Genomic DNA, 16,760 nt, shown 5'->3' with positions numbered 1-16,760 from the left:
AATTCAGGCTTGGCGGTTTGTGTTACTGCTACTCTGCTACACTGCATAAGGTAGAGTATATATTATGGTGTACAGCCTATAGGTGAGCAGTGAGCAGCTGTTGTATGAGAGAGCTGTTCATAATATTCTCACGATGTGTTTTTCCGTTGGCCCCATTAGATGCTCATTGGCCACGTGATATTTAATGATATTCACCTTTTCCTCAAATCAAGTACAAACAAATACAAAGTACATTTTGTTGAAGTTATTAGAACAGAATCTATTATACACACACACACACTCACACACACACATACACACCATGCTTTTTCATAATTGCAAGCAAACCCTAAACAATTATTGTCATCAGTTTGGACAGTTGAAATTGCTATTGCTTGTGGACAGCACACACCCAAGAGAGAGAGACAGACAGAGAGATGCAGAGAGTGAGAGAGAGAAAGACAGAGAGATGCAGAGAGTGTGAGAGAGATGCAAAGAGTGTGTGAGAGAGAGAAAGAGAGAAAGACAGAGAGAGAGAGAGAGAGAAAGAAAGACATAGATGCAGAGAGTGAGGAGAGAGAGAGAGAGAGAGGGAGAGAAAGACAGAGATGCAGAGTGAGTAAGAGAGACAGAGATACACAGATAGAGAGAAAGAAAGACAGATGCGAGAGAGTGAGTGAGAGAGAGAGGAGAGAGAGAGAGAGAGAGAGAGAGAGAGAGAGAGAGAGAGAGAGAGAGAGAGAGAGAGAGAGAGAGAGAGAGAGAGAGAGTTGAGAAAGAAAGACAGAGATGCAGAGTGAGTGTGAGAGAGAGAAAGACAGAGCGATGCAGAGAGTGAGTGAGAGAGAGAGAGAGAGATAGAGAGAGAGAGAGAGACAAAGAGATGCAGAGTGAGTGAGAGAGACAGAGAGATGCAGACAGTGAGTGAGAGAGATACAGAGAGATGCAGAGAGAGAGAGAGAGAGAGAGAGAAAGAGAGAGAGAGAGCGTGGCGAGCCGAGAACGCTTCATGATTGATGAGATGACAGACATCATTGCTAATGGTGGATAAGCTCCTGTAGAGTGTTTATGTGATTTGATCAGTATGGATGAACTTACGCAGCAGCTCCGGTCCACAGCCGCTCCGGTCCACAGCCACTCCGGTCCACAGCCACTCCGGTCCACAGCCACTCCGGTCCACAGCCACTCCGGTCCACAGCCACTCCGGTCCACAGCCACTCCGGTCCACAGCCGCTCCGGTCCACAGCCACTCCGGTCCACAGCCGCTCCGGTCCACAGCCACTCCGGTCCACAGCCACTCCAGGCCACAGCTGCTCCGGTCCACAGCAGCTCCGGTCCACAGCCACTCCGGTCCACAGCCACTCCGGTCCACAGCCACTCCGGTCCACAGCCACTCCGGTCCACAGCTCCAACCCTGTGAGGCGGGGAGGAGAGACAGAGAGACAGAGAGACAGAGAGACAGATATATGTAGACACCAAGGCGCCTGAATAATAATTCATTCATATACACTTTGAATTCCAATCACATCGTTATGGGTGGGAGAGGGGGGGGGGGGGGTGACAGCCCTATCACCTTGCTTTGCAACCAAGATGTCTGAGATCGAATACTGAGAACAGTAGTTGCTGTGATATGAAGTGTGTGTGTGTGTGTGTGTGTGTGTGTGTGTGTGTGTGTGTGTGTGTGTGTGTGTGTGTGTGTGTGTGTGTGTGTGTGTGTGTGTGTGTGTGTGTGTGTGTGTGTGTGTGTGTGTGTGTGTGTGTGTGTGTGTGTGTGTGTGTGTGTGTGTGTGTGTGTGTGTGTGCGTGCGTGCGTGCGTGCGTGCGTGCGTGTGTGTGTGTGTGTGTTTGTGTTAAACAGAAGCCAGCAGAACGGAGGACAGGTTATCACTGTGATGGGAAGAGAGAGCAAGAGAGAGGGAGAGGAGAGAGTAGAGGGAGGAGAGGAGACAGAGAGGAGAGCTGAAAATGACACCATAAAAACCCTCAAATCATCACATCTGATAGAACACCATGTTTACCCCACAGGTGGTGATAGATGTTCTCAGTGTGCGAACCATACCGGGAAAAAAAAATCTCAGAGCGTGAGTCTCGCAACTGAGTCTCGCAACTGCCGCGGCTCTGCCACTTCCTCAATGTTGATTAGTCGGTCGAAAAGAGTTACCTTGATGAGCCCGCCCCTCTCCAAAAGTTGAACTAGTTTCAACTTTATGCCCCAAACGCTGCCGCCGAGGCGCGGCGCTGGGAAAAGGAGCGCGCCTGTCGCATGAGAGAGAGAGAGACGCCCGCGGAGAGAGAGACGTCCGCGAGAGAGAGAGAGAGAGAGAGAGAGAGAGAGAGAGAGAGAGAGAGAGAGACTCCAGCTCACTGCACTGCCGCGGAGAGAGAGAGAGAGACTCCAGCTCACTGCCGCGGAGAGAATTACATTTGTTTTTCTTGCAGTTTTATTAAAAGTCACTCCTCATCTCCAGTAGGCAAAAAAATTCAACATTATCGCCACCCACCTGTCCTGATGGTCTGCCCAATTCTCAAAATCTGCATGTCACAGAAGTAGTCCCCGCAGCAAGTTGCTTCGCCTTCTTTGTAAAATCAAAATTGGTTAGAAGGCTTACTTCTTTGATATTCCGTTTAACTTTCGACATTATCCTGGATGCGTCTATTTGTGCCTGCAGAGTGCAGACTGCAGTGCAGCGCCGCCACGCTCCGAATGGTAAACGCAAGAATAGCATGCATGTTGCATGCGTATTACGAGTAGGGTATATCTGCAGTGCCGCAACCCCATAGATTTATGCTATTGTCTATTACGGTGAATTTGTGCGCAAATCATTAATACATCAAAATAGCCAAATTTTATTATTATACACGATGATGACGATACAGAAAATTACAGAAAAATTTGAAATGCATGGCAAAAATAGCATTTATTGTCAGTATTTTAGAGTTCAAGTTTCAAGTTTTTTTAATAGTTGTCATACAGAAGTACAGAATACTTTTATACAAAATGCTTCTTACTGTTACGCTCCAGATACTGTGCTAGACAAGATAAGTATCAATAACATAGTATAGCATGTAAATTAGAAGTAGAAAATGAGGTCACAGTGTTCAGTATAGACATATGTACAATGTTCGATGCAGAATAGACGTAACTGAGTTACCATATAATATACAATACTATGCAGTGTACTAATATACAATACTATATAGTGCAAAGCAGAAATGGGATGAGGTACAATTTAGGTACAATTTACAGTAAGGTGTACGAGTTGTAGTGCAATCCTTTATCAATAAATATAAAGTGTGGGGAGTGGGTGCTACAGTGTGTTTGTTTAAAGTGAGTGTGTGCTATAAAGTGTGGGGAGTGGGTGCTACAGTGTGTTTGTTTAAAGTGAGTGTGTGCGTGTGGATATGTGTGCTATGTGCGTTTGATGGTTGTTGTGTAGTGTTCATTGTTCGTTGAGCAGCCTGATGGCCTGGGGATAGAAGCTTCTTCTGAGTCTTTCTGTGCTCGCCTTGAGACTCCGGTATCGCTTGCCTGACCGCAGCAGTTCAAAGAGGCAGTTGTTCGGGTGACTGGAGTCCTTAATGATTCTCTTAGCCTTGCCCCTGCACCGCTTGTTGTAAATGTTCTGGAGGGTGGGGAGCCCCCCTCCAATTGTGCGTTCGGCTGAACGCGTCACTCTTTGTAGTCTGCTTCGGTCTTGTGCAGTGCTATTCCCAAACCAGGAGGTGATGTTGCCAGTCAGTATGCTCTCTATTGTACATGAGTAGAAGTTCTTAAGGATCTTCTGACTGACTTGGAACTTCCTTAGGCGCCTGAGGAAGTAGAGGCGTTGTCGTGCCTTCTTCACAACACTGTCAAATTTGTCAATGTGTGTGGTCCATGTCAAGTCCTCGGATATGTAGGCTCCGAGGTACTTAAAGCTGTTCACTCTCTCAACCGGTGCCCCATCGATGCTGAGGGGGCTGTAGTCCTTGACCCCCGACCTTCTGAAGTCCACAATCATCTCTTTTGTTTTGCTGACGTTCAGGGAGAGGCTGTTTTCCTGGCACCATCCCGCCAGGACCTTGACCTCATCCAGGTAGGCCCTCTCGTCGTTTGCAGAGATCAGGCCCACCACCACTGTGTCGTCAGCAAATTTGATGATTGTGTTGCTACTCCGCTGAGCCACACAGTCGTGTGTGTACAGGGAGTAGAGGAGGGGACTCAGAACACAGCCCTGGGGGGCCCCTATGTTGAGGGTGATGGATGGGGGGGGCCCCTATGTTGAGGGTGATGGATGAGGAGGTGCAGTTGCCTGCTCTCACCACCTGGGGTCTGCCCGTCAGGAAGTCCAAGACCCACTGGCAGAGGTCATAGTTCAAGCCCAGGTCCATGAGCTTGGCTATGAGTTTGGAGGGGACTATGGTATTGAATGCCGAGCTGTAGTCGATGAATAGCATTCTCACATAGTTCCCCTTCCTCTTGTCCAGGTGTGATGCTGCTATGTGCAGCACATGGGCTATGGCATCCTCCGTGGACCTGTTGGGGCGGTATGCAAATTGCAGGGGGTCCATGTTGATGGGGAGGGAGGAGCAGATGTAGCCCTTTACTAGCTTCTCAAAGCACTTCATGGCTATGGAGGTGAGAGCTACAGGGCGGTAGTCGTTGAGGCAAGCAGGCTTGGATTTATTGGGTACAGGGATAATAGTGGACTTCTTCAGGCAGGTGGGGATGACAGCCTGTTCTAAGGACAGGTTAAATATGACAGTGAATACCGGGGCCAGTTGGTCGGCACAGACTTTTAGGACGCGGCCGGGGATGCCGTCCGGTCCTGCTGCCTTCCTGATATTCACTTTTTTAAAGGTCCGCCTCACCTCATGCTCTGTTACCCTGAACACTGAGTCTCCATCAGCAGCAGACCCCCCCCCCCCCCCCCCCCCATTGCCGTGGCTTGTGGGCTGGTGTTGTTATTACCAGCATCAAACCTCGCATAGAAGGTATTGAGGTCATTTGCTAAGGAGATGTCACTGTTCAGTTTGAGGGAGGTGCCTTTGTAGTCCGTCATCGTTTTGAGCCCCTGCCACATAGCTCTGGAGTCGGCCTGTTCCATTCCATTTTATCCCTGTAGCGCCGTTTGGCCTCTGTCACTGTCCTCCTTACGTTGTATCGCGCCACCTTGTGGTCATTCATGTTGCCTGCCACCAGGCCGTCGTTGTATGCTTTGGTGCGCGCTTTCAGAGACCCCCCAAAAATTCACAAATCATGTTTTCAGGGGAGCTGATGTCTGATCTAAGGGAGCCATGGCTCACCGAGCTCCCCCATGATTCGCACCCTGGATGTTCTGCTGTTTCCTCCTTTATCCATGCAGCGTTTTTTAGGAAGCGTTAGGGACTAAAGAAATACTTGACTAATACTGTAGATGTTGTCGAGTAATCGATTAGTTGATTAATTAATCAACAAATCTGTAAAATCGAGTTTCCCATATGCAATCATGTAGGAGTGCGTGTTACTGTAAAAGAACAGTCAGAAAAATAAATAAATAACGCACATCCTCCGTTCCTTGGTGCTGAGCCAAACTGTAAAAACAGTAGTACATGAAACAAAGCGGGGCTCGCAACTCACCTTCCGGTCTTTTTCAAGTATGAAGTGTGTGTGTGTGTGTTTCCAATTTCCTACACTCCATTATTCATCTTCATGAAGTACTTGAAAAAGACCGGAAGGGTCGAAACGTTGTATCTGCTATTTTTTGTCACAATTAAAACACATTGGAGCATCAAAAGTGACTTGCGAGCCCCGCTTTGTTTCACTATAAAAGAACAGGCCAACATTTTGGGAAATTGGCTTACCGTCTTTTCCAGAGAGAGACAAGAAGATAGATACCAGTTTCCTCTCTGTGCGTTCAGTAGAAAGCTATCTGGCTGCACGTTAGCCTATAGCTTCCTTTAAACTATAGTGCTCATCAGGTTTTCACGGTGCTCCTGAAATCTTTTTGTGTCTTAATTTGTATTTATTTTATTTAGGAGCACATGCGCTCCTTGGGGGAAAAAAATATAATAATAATAATAAAAGTAAGCATCACAAATGTGTTTAGGAAGTAACTAATTCAAAGACACATAAGAAATGACTTATTTTTAAAGTACATTTTTAGATACAATACAACGCCTGGGGCGGTGATGCTTATCATAATTCAAAATCATGTTCCATAACAATCCTATATGCACCGTTCAAATGCATTTCATATGTAGATTTTTTACTTTCGAATTTACATTTCTACGTCAATTTCAATGGCCTTCTGCTCAGGCAAGCCAGATACTTGTCTTCAGTGTCAAGTGTGTGTGTGTGTGACAAGGTAGCTTATGTTTTCTCTCAAATACCCATATGGTGCCTCAAGAATGTGATAGGAAATACACACAATACAGTGCCACACACACCACTTGTGGCTGTCATCTCACACATAATACATTACCATATTTAAAAGGCTTCTGCTGACACAAAGTCAAACCCACGCTCTCCCAACTGAATTAATAATTGTTCCATCTGTTTGCATGTGAATGTATGTATGTTTGTGTGTGCATGTGTATGTGTAAATGTAAGTGTGTGTGTGTGTGTGTGTGTGTGTGTGTGTATGTATGTATGTGTGTGTGTGTGTGTATATGTGTGTGTGTGTTTAAGTTTTACGTTTATTTATTTTTTACCCAAGGACAGTCTGTGTGTGTGTGTGTGTATGTGTGTGTTTCCAATTTCCTACACTCCATTATTCATCTTCATGTAAGCAGGTGTTTCCACAAATCCAAATTGTTCAATGTAATTCTTGTCTGAATGGCTTCTATTTCCTCTCTCTCTCTCTCTCTCTCTCTCTCTCTCTCTCTCTCTCTCTCTCTCTCTCTCTCTCTCTCTCTCTCTCTCTCTCTCTCTCTCTTTAATGCGTTCTCGTGAAGGAAGTGGAGGTTTGTATGAGCATCTATCACCGTCATATATATATATATTTATATATATATTGCTTATTGTTGCTTTTATTTTATTTTATTTTTAATAATTTTTAAATGTCTTCTTTTCAGGAACCTGGAACATGGACCCCAACAAAACCCTTCGATCAAGGTGGGTGTGTGAGCCACATGTCAATAAAGCCCATTTGAATTTAATTGAATTGAGAGAGAGAGAGAGAGAGAGAGAGAGAGAGAGAGAGAGAGAGAGAGAGAGAGAGAGAGAGAGAGAGAGAGAGAGAGCGAGCACAAGGTGGGTGTGAGAGAGAGAGAGAGCACAAGGTGGGTGTGAGAGTAAAATTGGAGGTTGAATAATGGAAATCAAAGGAATTAATGCCATAGCTCAAAGCATAAATGCATATTAGATTAAAAAGACCTTCCTCAAAACCTCATGCCTGATAGAGCCTTTATTGTTGGTTCAGTAACACAGATATAAACCTGATAAGAGCCTTTATTGTTGGTTCAGTAACACAGACATAAACCTGATTGAGCCTTTATTGTTCATTCAGTAACACAAACATAAACCTGATTGAGCCTTTATTGTTGGTTCAGTAACACAGACATAAACCTGATAAGAGCCTTTATTGTTGGTTCAGTAACACAGACATAAACCTGATAAGAGCCTTTATTGTTGGTTCAGTAACACAGACATAAACCTGATAAGAGCCTTTATTGTTGGTTCAGTAACACAGACATAAACCTGATAAGAGCCTTTATTGTTGGTTCAGTAACACAGACATAAACCTGATAAGAGCCTTTATTGTTGGTTCAGTAACACAGGTTTTAAAACATATTCAGCGTGGGATCCACCAGATGGTTTGTCTCTCTGCTCATTGGTTGGATGGATTGTCTATCTTCTCCTGTGGGGACCCGGGGGGGGGGGGCGGGGCCACCAGGGACCACCAGGGTTCACTCCGGGTCCCAGGGGCCACGTTGTGCTCCACCTCTGCAGGATAAACAGTGTGCTGCTGTCTTCTTGTCTCGTCTCATCGCTCAGACCGCTGTGAGGAGGACAGGGTGGCTCTGACTGCAAGGGCACAGGGCACTAGATCTGCCGCTCTCAGAGAAATACACGCATAAATACACACATTCGTGTGCGCACACACACGCACAAACACACACACACACACACACACACACACTCAAGCTTCACATGCTGCCTTAGTATGGTGATTTTCTTATGAGGTAAAAGCAAGAGTTTGCAAACATTTTGCACATTTCTGTGGGTGTCTATTTCAGAGTGTGCTGTGTGTGCGTGCGTATGTTTGTGTTCATGTGCACGTGCACTTAGATATGTATGTGTGTATGCCTTGTTGTTTTTCCTAATCTGTGTGTTTGTGTGTGTATGTGTGTGTGTGTGTCCGTGAAGAGTGCACGTCCATTACAGTACATGCTTGACGCGTCTGTCCCCAATTCTAGGATGTCCCTAATAGTAGGATGGTTTTTCTAGCTGTCATTTTATTTTTCATTTCACTTGATCTGACAGAAGGAGCTGTCACACACACACACACACACACACACACACACACACACACACACACACACACACACACACACACACACACACACACACACACACACACACACACACACACACACACACACACACACACACACACACACACACACACACAGTCAGTTATGTCAGGGAAACAATAGCATTAGAGAGCGTGTTGGAGGATGGAGGCAGCAGGATAATCTGGCAAAGCTCCTCTGGGATTACAGTAAGGATCTTTAAACCAAAGGTCACTCCCAGACTGTTCTGGGGTCAGCCAAAGCCTGGGCCCCTGGACACCAGCGCTACATCGAACACTGATCAGGGATCAGATACGGCGGCTAACTCGTTGTGACCGGCAGAGATCACATCCACACTTAAACGGTCTAAAATCAGCTCTCACCTGGGAAGACAGAAACATGCAGTACAATCTGATCCCTGATCAGTTAAGAGATCTTTGGAGATGGAGCACAGCACACCCAGCACGGGAGACTGAAAGCTGCCGGATCTAGGGTCAGTTCCAGCTCCTCTAAATGGTTCCATCTGTTTTTAGCTGTAAAGAACCTTAACAGTATTACTGCTGTGAGTACGGAGAGAGGCAGTGGCCACATAGAGCAACGCAGCATAGAACTAGCACTGGGGGGTATACAGAATATATATACAGAATATGAAGGTATACCATCATGGATCCATGCAACGGTATTGATTTTTTTTACTATACCGCCGTCCATGACATTACATATTGTACAAAAAAACAACAACTATATCACTTGAAGTTAGTCAAAAAGTATTAAAAAGTCCTATTAAAAACAGACAATTCTGAATGATACTGTACCATGACATGTTGTATTACAAGATAAAAGGTCAAAATATGTCATATTACATTGTAATTTGTACTGGAAAATGAAATGCTGCAATGTACTGTTGCACCATGTGTTGTATATATATATATAACACACACACACACACACATACACACACACACACACACACACACACACACACACACACACACACATACACACACACACATGAATACTTTATTTGGTTCCACAAATTATATTACATAAACAGGGAATCAAATGTATCGGGGCCAAGCAGCACTGAACACTTACACATAGCACCTCCTTCTCCACGCGGCTAAGCTGCAAATAATAGAGCGAGACAGAGCAATATTTGGCAATTTGTTTGGCTTTTCTTTTAGACATTGCAGCAATTCTCAGACCGGTCATGGTGCATTTGTATACATGACCAAGACTTCCGAACACAAGTACACTATATCTACACCTATAATACCCAAGGTCGGCCATCACACTGAGCAGTGGTTGGTTTTTAATATACTTGTCCCAGAAGGCCTGGTCCATGTACAGACCAAAGGTACAGCCTACACACACACACACGCACACACACGCACACACACACACACACACACACACACACGCGCACACACACACACACACACACACAGGGGTTGGCAATTTACCAATATTGTACCCCAGGGAGTATCGTTAACGCCAGTGCTTAGGAGGACTGTAGTAAAAGGGTTGCAGGCCAGATCCTAGTATTACGATGTATACAGAGTGTTATAGTCTTGTAATGGGCTTGGCTCCTGGGGTGCCATTATGTTCACTCCGTTTGGGTCCCACTGGCTGAAAAAGAACCCACTGTTGTCAAACACCTGTTAAACACACATTCCTTCAGATCTTTCAAAGCGGCAAAGCGATTGTATGTGTAGGTCTCATGAGTCGTTCATCTAGAATTGACACTATAGTAGAGGAGACGTTCAATAGATCGTCGGCTTTCTTCGAGTGTCTGCTTCCTCCTGAGCTGTGTGTTCTCGCCGTTGTGTTTCTATGTTGCCGCGCCGCTGACTTCTCCTCTGAAGGACTTTAAATAGAGTGGCTGCGTTTCTGTCACACGCGGCACACATGCACACTCACAAGCCATGCACACGCGCACACACACACACACACACACACACACACACACACACACACACACACACACACACACACACACACACACACACACACAGTACTCTCCGTGTTCACACTCTTCCTTGTCCTGCAGCCCTTGATCCAGCCAAGGACCCGTGTCTGAAGATCAAATGCGGTCGTCACAAGGTGTGTGTGGCGGAGGATGATGCCGCTAGCTGCGTCAGCCAGAGGAGAGTCAGGTGGGTAACATACACACGCTCGCGCGCACGCACACACACACACACACACGTACACACACACACACACACACACGCACATATAGATGCACATACACACACATTTTTTCTATCATCACTATGTCATTTCCCTTCAGATGCTTGCGTGATGAAGCCAGAAATATAACAAGAGCATCAGAAGAAACACTGCCTCAAGGCTTAGGAGCAAATCTTCTCTCTCTCTCTCTCTCTCTCTATCTCTCTCTCATTCCCAGTGGTATCTCCAGTCATAGACAAGGACAAACAAACGAACAAACAAAGAAAAAGGGAGAGAGACAAAGAGAGACAGCGAGAGAGCGAGAGAGTGAAAAAGAGAGAGAGAGCGAGAGATAAAGATAGCATGATAAGTAACACCACAGGGATGATGAGCTTTTATGATTCCCCCCCCCCCCAGCTGGTTCCATTGGACTCGCAGTTCTCTGGTGACTGGTGTGTAACATCGCTGTTAAGTCCAATTACCCCACAGCCCTGGCACTGCCCACAATAGACACCCCGTCCTGCCAAACGATATGAATGGACCACGCGTGTGCGCGTGTGCGTGTGTGCGTGTGCGATCGCAGCCTCGGCAGAGGACAGCCACACCACACTGACCTCGTTCTCCCAGTTCTTACCAACAGCACAGCGACAAATTATCTTAAACACATGTCTTTTGTCTGAGAGCACTGTTCACATTGAGCTCGGTAGGCGGACTGACGACCTTCCCGGCAGTCAATCATTTCCTCTCTCTCTCCGAATAAAGCAGAGAGGCGGAGTGAGAGATGTAACTCTTTGTAATCAAGGTTAACGGGTCAAGGTGGCTATTTTAGGCAAATTATAGGAACTCAATCTCCCTGCGGTGCCTTTAACACATTAACTGCCACGCTTCTATCCATCAATGTATGATCACTGCCACCAGTCTAAGCCTATGGAGATGTTTACCTCCTTTGTAGGGCTATAACCTTTTAAATTGTATTGCTAAATTGACATTACTATGGCCCATTCAACATCGATTATCTATCGTTCAGGATGTAGGAACGTTTAACTTTTTCATTCATAGATTCATACGAAAATACCGTCTAGAATATAAATATGTTTCGATCGTTTTCTGCAGTCATTCCTAGAATGTGAGATATAGGCGTACACGCATATATAGATGATCAACTGCCGTTTGTTGGCGATACACGCTATATAAAAAATTTCAACTGTACTTGATCCTAAACGTTATGACTGATCATGCGCGGATGAACGAGGGGGTCGTTTATAATTCCGTGATCGTCAGTAAATGCTTTATGTAGTATGGGTGATATATTGATCAGAGCAGTTTGCATGGATAATAATAAACAAACGCGCTGAAAATGACGTCAGCGTCCTCTTACCGTTAGCCGATGAGATTGGAGTAAAAAGATCCCACTTATTTGACGGCGATCTCCTAAATCCATTTCCGGTTTGTATAATCATAATAAACGCCCAAATCGTATCGATTATTGCGTTATGGCAGCGATCGCTACACACGGACGTGTGTCTACAGTCCCGCAACAATATGCGAGTGCCGGACACATTTGCCAGATGCACCGGAGATCTCCAGAGATCCACTTCCGGTTGCAACTCGCCGATCATCCACCAGGCGGCAGTATTGAAGCGTTGCAGAGTTGTGCAGGCTCCCACTGCATCAGACCAAGCTCCGTGAGGGAATTATGAATAACATGGCGAAAAAATGAAATATGATCTCAATAACGTCGTACGCCGTGGAATGGCAGAATTCGCATGAACTTGAAACACGTCGTAAGCCGTTTCCGGCGGTGGATGTGTTAAGGCCGGTAAAGGATCAAATTATAGCACGATATTAACGTCACGGAACAGCGAGGGACAGTTCCTTCTTTGGCTTCGACTGATCCATGTGCCGCAGTCACATTTACGCAATTTCATTTTCGAAAAACCACACAAAATCAGTCGAGTCCCCAGTGTTCCAGTCCAAGTCCGAGTCACCAAAGAAGAGACAGAGTCGAGTCTGAGTCGAGTCCCCATTACCCTAGTCCGAGTCATCAAGGTTGAGTCCACTCCACTCTGGCAGTCAAAGAGCTGACATACAAATACAAATAAACAAAGGTCTACATTAAACATAAATGACACAGCGGTCATCATTTCAAAGGGTGTTTTTACTTTGTGACCCAATAGCCAAACAAATGCACTAGCCATCAATATCTTATGCCAAATGATTAGGGCCTATTACAAAAGCAATTACAAATAAAATAACTGTATTTATCAATTAACAAGTCCGAGTCCTCGTCTGCACCGTCATTCGCCGCCAATTCGAAAAACCACACAAAATCGTGGCAGGCGCCGTTAGGCCTCCATTGTGAAGAAATGCCACCTCGCTTGCTTGGTGCAGAATCGCTCAATGCACCAATAAATTTAACCGGTGTGGGAGCAGCTGAGAACATGTGCTGATGAGCGGCGGATGTGATCGAACGGCGTGTGAATGTGTGAGCGAATTAGTGAGGCATTAGTTGTAAAGCGATTTGGATAAAAGTGCCAACGTTATATAAATGCAGTCAATTTAGTCACCCATTTTCGCACCGCCATGCGAGGAAACTTGGTGTCACCAGTCTGACCGCACGCATTAGCCTCGAAAGATTGTGAAATCTGTAAAGAGTACGATGTTTGGCGTGTAGGTGAAGTGTTTTTCCCGTTGTCTGCATTCTAGTTTTAAAGATGCAAGTCTGTACCAGAGTCCGGGGTCAAAGTGCAAGCCCTGCCCCGTGGTTCACCCCTACCCTGTGTGTGGTACTGACGGACACACTTACTCCACCAAGGTAAGAGTTAGAATGACATTTTAAAAATACAAAAAAATACTTTTTATTGTGTGGCAACTTAGGGAGCACTTACCAAGCGCTTCACAAGGTGCACAAGGTGCACAAGGTGCAAAAACAATCAACACTCACTCAGACACACATATACTGTACATATATTTACACAAGCAAGCACAACACACACACTCCCCCCAAATTAAACCAGAACCGGTGTATACGCACCAAAGCAATTTTCACTTTCTCGTGAATGACGCATCCTGATGACTTCCCCCCCACCCACAGTGTAAGTTGGACTACCAGGCGTGCCTTACTGGGAAGAAGATTGCTGTGAAGTGCTCCGGCATGTGTCCCTGCACTGCTGGGTCTGAAGGGAGCAGCGCAGAGAAGAAAGGTGTGCACACACACACACACACACACACATACACACACACACACACACACACACACACCCTCTGCAATCTTTACTAAGGGCTAATTTACATCTAATCAGCCAAGCTCTCAGCTCCTCTCCTGTTTCATCTTCTTTTGAACGGGGTATAGTTGCTTCTTTTGAACGTGTATATAGTTGCTTCTTTTGAACTGTGTAGTTGCTTCTTTCGAACAGGGTAGTTGCTTCTTTTGAACGGGGTAGTTGCTTCTTTTGAACGGTGTAGTTGCTTCTTTTAAACGGTGTAGTTGCTTCTTTCGAACGGTGCAGTTGCTTCTTTTGAACGGTGTAGTTGCTTCTTTCGAACAGGTATAGTTGCTTCTTTCGAACGGTGCAGTTGCTTATTTTGAACGGGGTAGTTGCTTCTTTTTAACGGGGTAATTGCTTCTTTTGAACGGAGTAGTTGCTTCTTTTGAACAGGGTAATTGTTTCTTTTGAACAGGGTAGTTGCTTCTTTTGAACAGGGTAATTGCTTCTTTTGAACAGGGTAATTGCTTCTTTTGAACAGGGTAATTGCTTCTTTTGAACGGGGTAATTGCTTCTTTTGAACAGGGTAGTTGCTTCTTTTTAACAGGGTGTAGTTGCTTCTTTTGAACGGGGTAATTGCTTCTTTTGAACAGGGTAGTTGCTTCTTTTGAACGGGGTAGTTGCTTCTTTTGAACGGTGTAGTTGCTTCTTTTAAACGGTGTAGTTGCTTCTTTCGAACGGTGCAGTTGCTTCTTTTGAACAGTGTAGTTGCTTCTTTCGAACAGGGTAATTGCTTCTTTTGAACGGGGTAATTGCTTCTTTTGAACAGGGTAGTTGCTTCTTTCGAACAGGGTAATTGCTTCTTTTGAACGGTGCAGTTGCTTCTTTTGAACAGTGTAGTTGCTTCTTTCGAACAGGGTAATTGCTTCTTTTGAACGGGGTAGTTGCTTCTTTTGAACAGGGTAATTGCTTCTTTTGAACAGGGTAATTGCTTCTTTTGAACGGGGTAATTGCTTCTTTTGAACAGGGTAGTTGCTTCTTTTTAACAGGGTGTAGTTGCTTCTTTTGAACGGGGTAATTGCTTCTTTTGAACAGGGTAGTTGCTTCTTTTGAACGGTGTAGTTGCTTCTTTTGAACGGGGTAGTTGCTTCTTTTGAACGGGGTAGTTGCTTCTTTTGAACGGGGTAATTGCTTCTTTTGAACAGGGTAGTTGCTTCTTTTGAACAGGGTAGTTGCTTCTTTTGAACAGGGTAGTTGCTTCTTTTGAACGGGGTAGTTGCTTCTTTTGAACAGGGTAGTTGCTTCTTTTGAACGGGGTAGTTGCTTCTTTCGAACGGTGCAGTTGCTTATTTTGAACAGGGTAGTTGCTTCTTTTTAACGGGGTAATTGCTTCTTTTGAACGGAGTAGTTGCTTCTTTTGAACAGGGTAATTGTTTCTTTTGAACAGGGTAGTTGCTTCTTTTGAACAGGGTAATTGCTTCTTTTGAACAGGGTAATTGCTTCTTTTGAACAGGGTAATTGCTTCTTTTGAACGGGGTAATTGCTTCTTTTGAACAGGGTAGTTGCTTCTTTTTAACAGGGTGTAGTTGCTTCTTTTGAACGGGGTAATTGCTTCTTTTGAACAGGGTAGTTGCTTCTTTTGAACGGGGTAGTTGCTTCTTTTGAACGGTGTAGTTGCTTCTTTTAAACGGTGTAGTTGCTTCTTTCGAACGGTGCAGTTGCTTCTTTTGAACAGTGTAGTTGCTTCTTTCGAACGGGGTAATTGCTTCTTTTGAACGGTGCAGTTGCTTCTTTTGAACAGTGTAGTTGCTTCTTTCGAACAGGGTAATTGCTTCTTTTGAACGGGGTAGTTGCTTCTTTTGAACAGGGTAATTGCTTCTTTTGAACAGGGTAATTGCTTCTTTTGAACGGGGTAATTGCTTCTTTTGAACAGGGTAGTTGCTTCTTTTTAACAGGGTGTAGTTGCTTCTTTTGAACGGGGTAATTGCTTCTTTTGAACAGGGTAGTTGCTTCTTTTGAACGGTGTAGTTGCTTCTTTTGAACGGGGTAGTTGCTTCTTTTGAACGGGGTAGTTGCTTCTTTTGAACGGGGTAATTGCTTCTTTTGAACGGGGTAGTTGCTTCTTTTGAACAGGGTAGTTGCTTCTTTTGAACAGGGTAGTTGCTTCTTTTGAACGGGGTAGTTGCTTCTTTTGAACAGGGTAGTTGCTTCTTTTGAACGGGGTAGTTGCTTCTTTTGAACAGGGTAGTTGCTTCTTTTGAACAGGGTAGTTGCTTCTTTTGAACGGGGTAATTGCTTCTTTTGAACGGGGTAGTTGCTTCTTTTGAACAGAGTAATTGCTTCTTTTGAACAGGGTAATTGCTTCTTTTGAACGGGGTAATTGCTTCTTTTGAACAGGGTAGTTGCTTCTTTTTAACAGGGTGTAGTTGCTTCTTTTGAACGGGGTAATTGCTTCTTTTGAACAGGGTAGTTGCTTCTTTTGAACGGTGTAGTTGCTTCTTTTGAACGGGGTAGTTGCTTCTTTCGAATGGGGTAGTTGCTTCTTTTGAACGGGGTAGTTGCTTCTTTTGAACGGGGTAATTGCTTCTTTTGAACGGGGTAGTTGCTTCTTTTGAACAGGGTAATTGCTTCTTTTGAACGGGGTAGTTGCTTCTTTTGAACAGGGTAGTTGCTTCTTTTGAACAGGGTAGTTGCTTCTTTTGAACGGGGTAGTTGCTTCTTTTGAACAGGGTAGTTGCTTCTTTTGAACGGGGTAGTTGCTTCTTTTGAACAGGGTAGTTGCTTCTTTTGAACAGGGTAGTTGCTTCTTTTGAACGGGGTAGTTGCTTCTTTCGAATGGGGTAGTTGCTTCTTTTGAACAGGGTAGTTGCTTCTTTTGAACGGGGTAGTTGCTTCTTTTGAACGGGGTATAGTTGCTTCTTTTGAACGGGG

The 16,760-nt window shown here is 45.0% G+C and overlaps 1 protein-coding gene across 1 annotated transcript in view; it reads left to right on the top strand.

The window, feature by feature from the left end:
- spock3 (SPARC (osteonectin), cwcv and kazal like domains proteoglycan 3) overlaps window positions 1–16,760 on the top strand; it is a 50,942-nt gene that overhangs the window by 19,244 nt on the left and 14,938 nt on the right. The window contains exons 3-6 of the mRNA XM_084319115.1: window positions 7,015–7,054; window positions 10,505–10,610; window positions 13,330–13,438; window positions 13,718–13,826. Coding sequence (XP_084175241.1) covers window positions 7,015–7,054; window positions 10,505–10,610; window positions 13,330–13,438; window positions 13,718–13,826 — 364 coding nt within the window. The remainder of the gene's footprint in view (window positions 1–7,014; window positions 7,055–10,504; window positions 10,611–13,329; window positions 13,439–13,717; window positions 13,827–16,760) is intronic.

Source organism: Notolepis coatsorum, assembly GCF_963971535.1.
Source record: "Notolepis coatsorum genome assembly, chromosome: 7".
NCBI lineage: Eukaryota > Metazoa > Chordata > Actinopteri > Aulopiformes > Paralepididae > Notolepis > Notolepis coatsorum.
This window is presented reverse-complemented; position numbering and strand designations above follow the sequence as displayed.